This window comes from Triticum aestivum, chromosome 4D (assembly GCF_018294505.1).
Source record: "Triticum aestivum cultivar Chinese Spring chromosome 4D, IWGSC CS RefSeq v2.1, whole genome shotgun sequence".
In the NCBI taxonomy this organism is placed as follows: Eukaryota; Viridiplantae; Streptophyta; class Magnoliopsida; order Poales; family Poaceae; genus Triticum; species Triticum aestivum.
This window is the reverse complement of record NC_057805.1, coordinates 369,834,995-369,848,656: the sequence shown is the minus strand read 5'-3', so window position 1 is coordinate 369,848,656 and position 13,662 is coordinate 369,834,995. Positions and strand designations below refer to the sequence as shown.

General features: G+C 45.3%; 1 protein-coding gene across 1 annotated transcript; it reads right to left on the bottom strand.

The window, feature by feature from the left end:
* Positions 1-1,684: 1,684 nt before the first annotated feature.
* Positions 1,685-3,581, bottom strand: LOC123096971 (uncharacterized). Its single transcript, XM_044518758.1, has 2 exons — positions 2,650-3,581; positions 1,685-2,519 (listed from the first exon to the last, which is right to left on the bottom strand). The coding sequence occupies exons 1-2, from the start codon at positions 3,579-3,581 to the stop codon at positions 1,937-1,939; spliced, it is 1,515 nt and encodes a 504-aa protein (XP_044374693.1). The 3' UTR covers positions 1,685-1,936.
* Between the last annotated feature and the right edge of the window lie 10,081 nt (positions 3,582-13,662).

The following is a 13,662-nucleotide window of genomic DNA, read 5'->3' as shown; positions in this document are numbered from 1 at the left end:
AAACAGAACCAAAAGCAAACATGGGCGCAATTATATTAGGGTTACGATAACTGCCACACGTGTGGGCGTTAAGGGATCTGCCCACACGTTTTGTGTGGTGTCTAAGAGGACCAGCCCACACGCCTACGTGTGGGCAAAACAACTAGCGCTCACACGCCTCTTTTTCTCATTGTGGTCCCTCTCACATGCCTACGTATGGACAAAATGCATAACGCCCACACGACCTCTCTCAGCCACCTACCTCATGGTCCCGCACGCCCAGCGTGACAGTCACCACGTGTCCGCGCAGTTGCCATGGTCCGGACCCTCTTCAATGTTCGTTTACCTGCAGTTGCCATGTCGCTGAACTACAATTGCCATGTTGGACAACTACAGTTGCCATGGTTGCTCAACTGCAGTTGCCATCTCAGGTCAAGTTCCAGATGCCATTTTGGACAACTGCAGCTGTTGCCATGTATGGTCTGGTTTACTATAGTTGCCATGATTTGAAAACTTTAGAGGTTGCCGCCTACTAACACTAAGCAGTTGCCATGTATGGTCTGGTTTACTACAGTTGCCATGATTTGAAAACCTTAGGAGTTGCCACCTACTAACACTAGGCAGTTGTCGTGTAGCGCTACAAAGAGACATGGCAAAACAACATGTTCGGGTAAAAGAGAGAGTTGTAATCTACTTACAAGCACACTAGGGCAGTTGCCGTGTACCCTGCAAAACATATGGCAACTGACATGTTGGGTAAAAAAAGAGAGAGTTGCCATCTGCTTACAAGCACACTAGGGCAGTTGCCATGTACACTTCAAAACGCATGGTAACTGGCAGCTTGGGTGTGGGAGAGGAGACGGGCGTGTGGGCGAGATGGCAAATGCCCACACACACCAGCCCTTGTGCGTGAGTGAAAACTGACGTGTGGGCGAACTGCTAAACGCCCACACACCGGCCCCTCCGTGGGTGAAACGGACGTGTGAGCGACCGGGTGAATGCCCACACACCAGCCCAGTCCTACGTGGCACCACAAACATGCCAAGATTCATGCACCCACAAATGAACGCGGATCCACGCTTGTGGGCGAGATGCAAACACCCACACGTGTGGGCGTTAATGTTTCCGTTATATTATTCATGTGCACGAAGCAATTGTCTCAATGCACAGCATAGGTTTCTGTTATGACTGCTCCTTTTGCCCAAATTTTTGTAGAATCATTGAAGAAAAATTACGTATTTAAGCCTATTTTGACGATTCAAGGTACATAGACATTGGATAGTCCCGGTTTTGGAACTAAATCTAGAACTTAAGCTTCAGAAACTAATTTACGAAACTGACATACGCGACATGAACTGAACACACTAATCCACTAACGGGCTTCATGATTCATTAACACTGTTGCCAGGTATGCAGCGGTTAGCCCAAAGTCGGGCCTAATCAATTAATAATTAGTGTTAAGTAAAAAACAACAGCTCGGACAGATCACCATAGATTTCAGTAGGGTGCAGAATTTGACTAGGATTCAGATTTCAGTAGCACGCACATATCTACTTGTTCATGTTCAAAAGTGAACAAAGAGCGTGACCAAAAATAAACATGAAAGAACATGTCCTGGTATTTATACCGTAGATGAAAAAACAATTAACTCAATCAACTGCATAAAAAGTATGTAAAATGTCACCGCTTGCCCAAATGATGAATGTACTCATAAGATGATCAGGTGCACAAAATAACCAAGGAAGTTTACGAAATGGAAATTCTGAGTAAGTTCTGTCCAATTCGGTTATCCTATTTTCTAGCGACTTCTTTGAATTCTCACTTCTATGCTTCGAGCTCTTTCCAAAAATAAAACCCCGTAACATCAATCTGATTAAACTTCTGGCTCCTTGCGCTCTTCACCCCTGCCCCTCCACCTAAATCTCCAGATCCCAACCCAACCAGTGAAGGAATAATCTCAAGCACGTTTTGAAAGCTCCCCAATCATGCAAGGGGTGTACAGAAATGATTCATATATGCCATTTGTAAATGACTGATAATAATCCTTTGGGCGTAATCTGCCCAGGTACTGGACTTTTGAGCTATTCAGATGATAAGCCACTACTCTGAATGATGATACCTCTAAGAAAACAATCTCTTTGTAGGGGTGAAATCCGAGGATAGAAACATGGCTGTAGAAAGGCTCATAATCATCTTCAATATTCAGAACGTTATCGTCATCAGAATTCCATTCAAAATTCTCATCCCCATTGGTTCCATCTTCATTATTATCACCATATAAGAACCAAGTTTTGTCAATTCCCTTAGGCTGGTTCAAATATATCGTTGCCCATGGATTAAGATCAACGCGATGCTTCAGTGCCCAAGATATCTGACAACATGATTCATTTAAAATCCAAACCCGAAATAGATATTCATCGTGAATTGTTGCAAAGTAAACCCCTTTTTCTGATTTCCCCAGACAAGGTTGTGCACGCTTGCTTTCCTCGATATCTATTGGTGTTTTCACTAGTTGGTACTTGCCATCCTTTAAGGATAACCTGCAAATAAGAACATTATCAGTGCTAGATATGATGCAATGTTTGTGTCGACACATCCCCCTGAGAAAGCCACTACTAATGCTAGAGTTCAAAATTAAGGGAGCTTTGTAAGCCTTTTTACGATGTATACCTTGCAACAAATGCACCACGACAATGCACATAGAGTGCTCCTCGCCAGTAGACACCGTAGCGCCACCTCGGCCCCCAAAATGTTGGTTCCAATCTATCCAGCCGTATAGTAGCCACCGTGTCCAAAGCCTCACCTTCACGGACAAACAAGCTCTTTTGCCATTCTTTTGTACTAGACGAGAACACGTCTAGCATCCATGAGGATGGTGGAAATTCCACCAAGTCTTCTGGATCCTCAATTAGTGAGTCTTCTGGAACCTCAACGGGCGACGGTGCGGATATGTCCTCTTCAATGGTTTGTTCGGGTGACAATTCCGATGGCCCATCTTCGCAGTCCTCTTCCAAGTCCTTGGTGAGTACTTCTGGCGCATCTTCAAACAACGAGAAAAACTCAGCGGGGCAGAAGGGTGTTGGTGGCTTCTTGTCGGGCACTGGTTGTGGTTGGGCTGGAACAACTTTCTCGGGCACCTGCGTAATCGCGAACACTTGGTAATGCGGTGACACGGCAAGATCAAACACGAGGTACGTGTTGTAGTTCTTGGCATCAAGGCGTGGGAGACGCTCCCACCGTCTCGTGGCAGGGTTGACCACGAAGAACCCCCTCCACTCATTGCCGTAGATAAGGAGGCCGTTGCAGTGATCCACAATTGGCTCAAAATCCCTGTTGTACCCAGGCAAGAAGCCAAGATCGCCGTCTATCGCGGGCCGCTCCGTCGAGGGGCGGGCGAAGAAGCGCGGGCGGCTGTAGTCGATGTAGTTGACGAAGATGCCGCGCACCGCACGCGGGAGAAAGTGCGGAAGCAACAGCCGATGGGCGTGGACGACGGCGCACCACGCCTTGCGCACGCAGCGGGACGCGGCGAGGTCAGATGCCGGGAGGCGGCGGAGGATGTTTGCGAGCGCGTCGTCGGGCAGGGCTCCCGTCGAATCCATGGCTTTCGCAACGTTCAGCGCGGACTGGAGGCGCAGATCAAAAACATTTTTTTTGAGACAACAGATCGAAAACAAATGGCGGCGGAGCGTTTAGGCAAGTGACCTACTAGTGGCTAAATTTTTTTAAATAATAATTTTTTTTAAATTACAGAAATAATACGCAGAAAAAAGAATTTGCAAGAATAATACACCGTCGGCCCACTGCAGGCCGACTGAGCCCAGTCGGCCCACAGTAGGCCGATCGGCTATCAGGAGGCCGACTGCAGGCCGGGCAGCCACGCGGCGGCCGTTGGTTGGTCGTGCCACGTCGCGAGGGGGGAGGCAGCGGCCTGTCGGCGTGGCTAATTTTTTTTAAATAATACATTTTTTTAAAAAAATTACAGAAATAATACGCAAAAAAAAGATTTTTTAAAAATAATACACCATCGGCCTACTGCAGGCCGACAGAGCCCAGTCGGCCCACAGCAGGCCGACTGGAGGCCCATCAGTTTGCTGCTGGCCGATTGGGCTGTCGGCCAGCAAATTCAAGCCCAGTCGGCCTGCAGTTGGCCGACAGGGCCCAGTCGGCCTGCAGTACACCGATAGGCCTGTAGTGGGCCGACTATGCTCAGTTGGCCTGCTGTGGGCCGACTGGTGCATGCCTATTTTTAATAATACACGTGAATATTTTTTAAAAGTATATATTTTAACACGTTATGAATACATGGTAACATTTCTTCAAATACATTTTTAATGGAAATACCATTTTTTTAAACCACACAACATTTTTTTAAATGCTTTTCTGAAATTTTCACAAACTTTTTTTAGAAACACGCGAATATTTTCTTAAAATGTCATGATCCATCTAAACATTTGTTAACCCACGTGATATGTGAGTATATTGATTGTAATATCATCTTATATTATGGGATGAAGGGAGTACCATTTGTAGAATGTCATGGATATTTTTTGGAAACACGAGAATATTTCCAGCAAAGGTGACGTACATTCATTTAGTGGCACGAACCATTTCTTATCATATTTTCCAAAAAAAATTGCATGCATTTTTTGAAAGGCGGGAACCTTTTTCCATTGTGATGAACATTTGTTTTGAAAGTTATCGACATTTCCAAACTGCGCTTTTCTCGCCACCCATTTCCCGCCATCCATTTCCGGCCACCCATTTCCCGCCACCCATTTCCCGCCAAACAATTTCCCGCCACCCGTTTCCCGCCACCCGTTTCCCTCCTCCCATTTCCCGCCAACCTTTCCCGCCATACCGCAGTCGTTCTTTCCCGCCATTTTCTCGTCTCTATCTATAAAACCCCCTTCAGACGGAGCTGGATAAGCATTGCAGTGTAGTGTAGTTCAGATGTCCCATTATCCTTTCGATCGTAGTTTTCACCCTGGGATGAGCAGGACTCTTCTGAGGCTAGCTACCGATTTCAGGATGGATAATAAGATAGTTCCATGGGACGAACTCACCGGTAGTGACACCATAATGAATGAGTTGGCTCACCAATTACGTAGTTCTGGGTGGCCTGAAAGGACCTATGAGGAGGTACGTAAAGAACTTCTTAGGTTGCATGACAGGTGGAAGAAGGTAGTGGTGCCGAAGAGTGAAACTTTCAGAAGGATTGCAGCAAATAATCCATGTTTATGGACTGAGGAGAGCGAGGACGAAGATGATATCTTCATGCCGCCGCTTTCGGGTTCTGCATCGTCGAAGGGCAAGAGTTCTTCATCATCGAAGGGCAAGGTTTCTGCATCGTCGAAGGGCAAGAGTTCTTCATCATCGAAGGGCAAGGTTTTTGCATCGTCGAAGGGCAAGCGTTCTTCATCGTCGAAGGGCAAGAGTTCTGCATCGATCGAGGATGACGATGATGACTTCATGTAGTTTTTATGCTGTATGTTGTGAGTTCAGTTACGTGCCATTTAATTTGGATGTAGTTCTATCTAGTTGTTTGTAATGTCTCGTTGTATGAATATTATGTTCTATCTAAATATGATCTTGTAGAGTAGGCATATGTCTCGTACATAAGTACATAGTCATTTGTCTCATACATAGAATAGACATAAGTTCTCACACAGAAATAGATGGTAATGTCTCTACTGATACATAGGAGCGGCAATGACGACGTCTGGCCTGCCGGGGAGGCGGATCTCGAATGACAAATGCATCACATATAACTCGGTTTCCTGTAGCAATGCAACTGAACAACCCTTTTCCATTCCCATTCGCTCAACATTTCTTGAATCTTGCCATCATCAGTTATGTCAATCAATTTTCTTTCCCCAGGGCCATCTGAATGCTTCCTGCTGACGTAGTACACAAAATCGTCTTCCTTCAACCCTTGCTTCAACATGAATTTAGTCTTCAACCAATCAAAAGTGAGGTCCACTTCACTAACTTGCACAACACTTGGAGACAAGCCTTGGACATGAACAATAGGGCTAAGCACCCACTGAGTACTCTCAGCCATCTGCAACACACAAATCGCATTGAGTACGTACCCTACCCCTTAATATCCCCACTAACAAATATTAGACATGTCTATATATTACGAAGCTATATATTACAGAATATTAACGGAGCAACTAATACAATTCACCCTCCTACAATTATATTACGAATATTTGCCGTAGCAACTACAAATATTGACAGATTAATTAGTTGACATCTAAATATATTAACAAAAACTACCGGAACACGTACGAAAAATAAAATGTGGGCTTAAATATACCCTTGAAGCGTGCGTGCGAAGGATGAAGGACGAACGGCGGCCACCAAACTGCCGGTGCTCCGGCTCGAACGAAGAACGACGAACAACAGCTTCACCTCCACCACAGTGCTCCAATTTACCACCAGCACACTACAATGCTTATGCAGCTCCGTCTGAAGGGGGTTTTATAGGTAGAGAGGAGAAAATGGCGGGAAAGAACGGCTGCGATATGGCGGGAAAGGGTTGGCGGGAAACGGGTGGCGGGAAACGGGTGGAGGGAAACGGGTGGCGGGAAACGGGTGGCGGGAAAAAGTTGGCGCGAACATATGACGATGATGACTTCATGTAGTTTTTATGCTGTATGTTGTGAGTTCAGTTACGTACCATTTAATTTAGATGTAGTTCTATCTATTTGCTTGCAATGTCTCGTTGTATGAATATTATGTTCTATCTACATATGATCTTGTAGTTCCGATAACAGAGTACTAAAATAGAGTAGGCATATGTCTCGTACATAAGTACATAGTCATTTGTCTCATACATAGAATAGACATAAGTCTTACACAGAAATAGATGGTAATGTCTCTACTGATACAGATACATAGAAGCGTCAGTGACGACGTCTGGCCTGGCGGGGAGGCGGATCTGGAATCGGGGACCATCCCAACCTGTCGGGTGCCCTAACGTGACGAGGAGGAATCTCAGACTCTCCCTGGTCATGTTGTGTATCCTGTGTGGGGCCTGGTGGAGGAGTCGAAAACATGTTCATCCACTGGGTGTGCTGCGACATCTGAGCCTGTATGTTGTCCTCGGGATGTTGATCACTCCCCCACGTATCATGTGATGCCGACATAGACGCCTGATATCCATAGGCCCCTACGCGATGGAACGGTTCATCATGAAGAATGAGGTCGCGTCAATTAATATTGAAAACAATAAATATGAAGACACATACCTGCTGGGTGTGACGTCTGCTCTGGCTGAAACACGAAACTGGACGAGGGACCCTGCTGCTGTGGCTGTGGAGAAAACACGAAGCTCGACGAGGGACCGTGTTGCTGTGGCTGTGGAGAAAACACGAAGCTCGACGTGGGACCATAGTGCTGCGGGTGCCACGTAGAATTGCCAGGTTGGTCAGGACGGGGTGGCCTGGTTGTCGGCTGCTGTGCTAGGCGTGGATGTGGTTGATGTCATTGCATGGAGTGACGCGGCTGCACCTGCTCGTGCTGAACAACATCGGTTCTCCGGGTGCACGTGATAGCCTCGTACACAGTCCGTATCTTATTCTGAATTCTTTCCAAGAAGGGTTGTACCACTGGACGATGTTGAAGAAGAGGTCCAGACGATAGTGATCGTCCAAAGGTGGTCACGTCGTCGTACAGTTCGCGTGTCAAGGTAGCCTGCAAATTTCCATGACGATTAATAATGTCTGTCTTTTGCACGTCAAAGTATGTGACAACATTACGTAAAGAAAAAATATCTTACCGCGTACTGCCTAGAGCCCGAAGTATCATAGCTCGGGTACATATCCGACGGAGTAGGATCCGGTAACTCCTCTGGGTGGGAGTACTCAACAATGCGTAACCGTGTTCCGGTCATGTAGCGCCGCAAATAGAGATTGAATTGATCGAGATCGAAATTTTGATTCTCGTGCCATAGATTTGTGTTTGCTGTCTCCCATTCTATAACATACGGCTCTAGTCTAACTAGCCAGTCAGCAGTTGTCCTGTTCATGCCCTTCCTTGTCGTCCTAAAATTGTGGTGTGTGTTCAACAATTACCTAAAGCTTCGAATGGAGTACTATGAAAGAAAATGCAACATTGAAAAACTGGTTAATACCTGTGGATGTGTGCTGGCACCGGGTTCTCTATAGGGGGAGGTAGCTCCAACTGCAGAAGACCAAATTGCCTCATAACCCTCTGTTGTGCCATCTCCTCGACGAAGACATCGAAGATGATCTTCGATTTTGTCATCCAGTAATCTCGGTCCCTTGTGCATAGCACAGACATACCAGCAGGTTATCTCGCTTGTATGGCTGCTTCCGTGTAGGGCTGCCAGATGACCCCGGTGTACGCATCGAACTACTCGTTCAATGCTGTGTACGCCTTCCTGGTCTGATCACTAGCAAAGCGTCTCTGCAGAGAATAAAAGTTAGTAGCCGCTCGCATCGATCGATCTCTTGTGCAGAAAAAGTTGCATTAAACTACAACACGGTGCATACCTTGCGACGAGTCCAACACAGACCGAAAGTAGGCATGTCGATGCCCTCAACATCAAACATGGCGTCTATAGGCTCATGAACCCGTACATCTGGTTGCCCTATAGAGAACCTCTCCCACGACCACAGCTGTAGGAATAGAGGGCATCCAAGAAGGGCTGGCTTTCTCGATGTAAGCTGGCAACCGTTGCACATACCTCGGTATGTAGCCGCTAACACCGCCGAACCCCAACTCCTCTGTCTGATCTGATCCGCCGTCTGAGCGCTCGCTATCTCGAGTGCCATAGGGATGTAGAGGGCGCTAATAGTGGTGACATGGTTCTCCGTGAACATCACCTTGCCGAAAAGCCACAGTAAGTAGGCCTCGAGGCTCCGAGTGATCTGTTCCGTAGTCAAGGGCACCCGGAAGTTCTGGATCTGCATTAAGCAAAGAGAAAGTTTTAGTAAGCCGCAATTATTTTCTGTACAACTTTATGCGCGATAACTTGAAGAGAATAGGTAGGGGAAATTACCCGGAAATTTAGCAACCACTCATACTTAGGTCCGTGATGTTCCCATACCGGATCGGGAGCATCCGGAAAAACACCGTGAAAACGTTCTGTAAGAGCTCGCTCCCAACCAGCCGGTGCGTCCAACGGTCCTACGGCATGACCTGCCAACGGTAGTCCGAGCAAAAGTGACACATCCTCCAGAGTAGGAGCCATCTCTCCCCATCTGAAGTGAAACGTGTGGGTCTCTGGCCTCCAACGGTCCACTAAGCAGCTCAGCAAAGACCCATCGATGGCGACGCGTTTCTCACCCGGGATAGACTCAACCAGACGCGCGAAAGGTAAAAGGCCGGCCCATTTCAACCTTCATCAGAGAACTTTTCAGTTACTGTCTCCCATTTCAACCATTAATATGCATGTCAGTGTGCAAATTAATAAAGCACGTACCGCTGAAGCCATCCTGAGTGTATCTTCCAGTTTTCCTTAGGAGTGCGAGTGACGAGAGGCTCAAGCTTGCGCTCATACCATATCGCACCACGATGACCCTTATCAATGTCCCCATTCAGCAACCACAATCCCGACATTCCCGCACTTACAAAATTCAGAACAAAGTGCCACACTTAATAAAAATTCAGAACAAAGTGTCACACTTAATAAAAATTCATAACATAGTGCCACACTTAATAAAAATTCATAACATAGTGCCACACTTAATAAAAATTCATAACATAGTGCCACACTTAATAAAAATTCATAACATAGTGCCACTCTTAATAAAAATTCATAACATAGTGCCACACTTAATAAAAATTCATAACATAGTGCCACAGTTAATAAAAATTCATAACATAGTGCCACACTTAATAAAAATTCAGAACATAGTGCCACACTTAATACAAATTTCAGAACATAGTGCCACACTTAATACAAATTTCAGAACATAGTGCCACAGCACACTTAATATAAATTCAGAACAAACTAATGCTAGCTTAGCTTCTTCCTCTCGCCCTTACTCCTCTACTACCTCTACCTCCTCTTCTTCCCCGGTTGCCTCGTCCACGCCCAGTGACGAAAGTGGGACAATTAGTGTCCCTATGGCCAAATTCATTGCATAGAATGCATTGCCTAGTCGGACCTCCTGCTTTAGATTCATCCATATCATTTCGGATGCGCTTACACTGTCGTCTGCCTCTACTTGTACGCATATGCTCTGGGTTTGGAATGTAACGCCTATCGACGGGGTTGACGCTGTTGAAATTACCCATTGATCGAAAACCCATCAGCTCACCTGTCCAGGTATTGAGGACAGCCTCTTTCAGAAAATATGGAGACACAAACGATATTGCGTCGATTCCAAGCTGCCCGCAAGTAGCAAGTACATGTGAGCAAGGTAGGTGAAGCAATTTCGGTTTATTGCATGTGCACTCACACGTTGGCCAGGCTTCATTGCCAATTTTCACCTCATGCGTCCTCAACTCATTTGCACATCCGAATTTGTTGTTGGCTAAGCGGACCTCAAACCTTCTTTCTTGATTACCGATGGCGACTATAGTGTGTGACCTAGCTTTTTGCATCTTGTTGTCCATGTACTTCATGACTCTTTCACAGTACCGTGTATTTGGGTTGTTCAAGATATGCTGCTCTGCTATTTGACGTCTGTCTCTGAAATACTTGACGGTGCCATAGAAAATACCCTCAACGATGGTTGTAAGTGGCAATGCCTGGTTTCCTCTGAGGACAAAGTTGTATGTTTCCGCGAGGTTCGTTGTCATGACACCGTACCTTGCTCCATGTGTGTCATGTAGCAAAGACCACCTCTCCAGAGGCTCATGCTCTATCCACTGCTCGAAGGTTTTAATCGACCTCCCGAGCCTTCTCCTAGTACCAGGTGGGTCAAAGCCTGGCAGGTCACATAGCCCAACAGCCTCCTCCTCCACGGCCGCTGTTCCTGTTGCCAACTGTGCAGCTACTGCTTCAACATGTGCCCTCACCACTGCATCTCTTGCAGCTTTCCTGTCCCTCATGTGTCTCTACGTGCACACATTAAGTCTGTCGCGTATCAAATTGTACTTCCATAACTGGTTCTGCTTGCAGAGTTTTTTGAACAGATTCATCAGGTTCTTATTTCTAAACTGCGAGAAGAAATTAGCCCCGAGATGGCGCATGCACCAACGGCTCTGCAAGTCCTGCCATGGAACTTGTTCCTCAGGGCCTGGGTTTGTCAGTGTCCTTATCGCACTGAGTATACCTGCATGCCTGTCATGAAGGATGCACACATTCGGCTTCTCCTTGACAACTGAAATTTTCAACTGCCTGAAGAACCATGTCCAACTTTCAATGTTCTCACTCTCCACAAAAGCAAATGCCAGTGGGACGACTTGATTTTGGCCGTCTTGACCTATGGCTGTCAGTATCTGACCCTTGTACTTGCCTGTGAGAAAAGTACCGTCAACACATATCACCGGTCGGCAATGCCTGAAAGCTTCGATGCATACACCGAAAGAGAAGAAGAGACGATGCAAAACCCTCACAGTTGGGAACTCTGGCATGAACATGTCTTGGATATCGATATAGGTGCCTGGATTCCGCTGCTGCAGGGTGTGGAGGAGGTGGACAACAGAGTCATATGCATCAAAATAAGAACCAAATCTCCTCTCAAGCGTTGCATGCTTAGCCCTCCAAGCCTTGCCATAAGAAATTATGTACTTCAACCTGGCGAACACTTTTGTCTGCACTGCCTTCACTTCCATAGCTTTGCCTTGCACTATCTCATCGTAAAACAGTCGAGCAATAAGCGTGGATGAAAGGTTGGCATGATCTTGAGGGATGCAGGGAATAAGATAAGTGTGATTAACTAAGTCACTTATCACCCAACTTGTGCCATACTTAGGGAGAAAGCCGTGCACCCTTGCGGGACAATCTGCATTCTTGCATACCATTGTGAGGAATTTCTGACTGGACACCTCAGCTTTGAAAACCCTTTGCGTGGACATTGCCCAATTAATTATTGCATCCTTCAGGGCTTGCTTGTTCGGATACATAGCACCCGTCGCAATATTGTTCTGGTGATATTGCCAGGCTGAATCATGTCCATCATTCACGGACATTGCAGATGATAAGTCATGATTCCACCATGCAGGATTCGGGACCTCCTCTGCATTTTCTTCTTCATCTGACTCGTCAGAATCATCGGCATGACCCCTTTCAACATCGGTGTCTTCTTCTTCCATCTGGTTCTGCATGTGCCCATCTACCTCGTCAGCGTCCACCTCGCCATTGTAATCACCATCGGCATTTGCTCCTTCTACCTGACTACTCTGCCCTGGTTCATAACCATAAGCATTTCCTCCTTCTACCTGACTGCTCTGTCCTTGGTCTGTAACCATAAGCATTTCCTCCTTCTACATGACTGCTCTGTCCTTCGTAGCCACCCTCCCCTTCATGTGCAGTGACCTCCTTCATGACGGGAAGCACTAGAGCAACAGGATTGCATCCCCTTCGTTCACAACCTTGTAACCACCGCACCCAATCGGAGTCTCCCTCTATTGGCCTCAAATAAAAGTAAATTTTTGAACTTGACCGTGTCCACAATGCATGAACACCGACGGTGTGTGTTTCAGTATCAAGACCTAAACTTGCCGCAATCCATTCTTTCAACTGACTAACAGACCATGTTTGTGGTGCGCTGATTGCAACCTCTATGTGAGTAAATTGACTCAGATCTGCTCCCAACTCATTTGTTTGGACAGTACCAGGACCATAGTAAAATCTCAACTTCACTACATCGGACATCTCGACTCACCTATTTTTTTCAACATATAAATACAAGTATTAGACATGTCTATATATATATTACCAGGACCATAGTAAATAATATAATAAATAGGCCCATGTTTACTAATAATAAATAGGCCTCAAATAATAATAATAATATAACCGACAAATATGATAATTCAGTTTATTTGAATTATATGGCCATGTTGATGTATTTTTTATTTTAATCTATGTTAAAATAATTTAGAAAAAGGCATGCGTCTTATTTCTACGATCATGTAAAATTCTTCCTTGCTAAGAAGTTTTTTTGTTAAACTACAACGTGGGCGTTTAAAAAAAAAGTGTGGCATTGCTTGTTATGGGTTAAACTTTAGAAAATACGCATAATAAAGGTTAGCGGGTAATCCGCTTCATATTCGCATCGGGTACGGATTGAAACGTTTTTTAACATGTAGTTCCACTTTTCCTATTTTTTGCTTGCTTATTAAATTTTTATTATGTTTCCAACTCTTCAAAAAAAAACTTCTTATTCGTTTTTTAACATCGTTTTTTAACATGTAATATTATTCGTTTTGCTATGCACATGCCGACCCCAACTCTTCAAACTCTATTTTTTAACATCGTTTTTTAATTTTTTATTATGTTTCCAACTCTATTTTTTAACATCGTTTTTTAACATGTAATATTATTCGTTTTGCTATGCACATGCCGACCCCAACTCTTCAAAAAAAACTTGTCTCTTCTTTCCAACTTTTTATTCATGTTTCCAACTTCTTATCCCGCACCTGTGTACGTGTCAAGTATTAAGCAACAACTTATTATCCCACTAACAACTAATACAATTCACACACCTACAACTATATTATGAATAATCGCACACAAATTTATTTTCACATCGA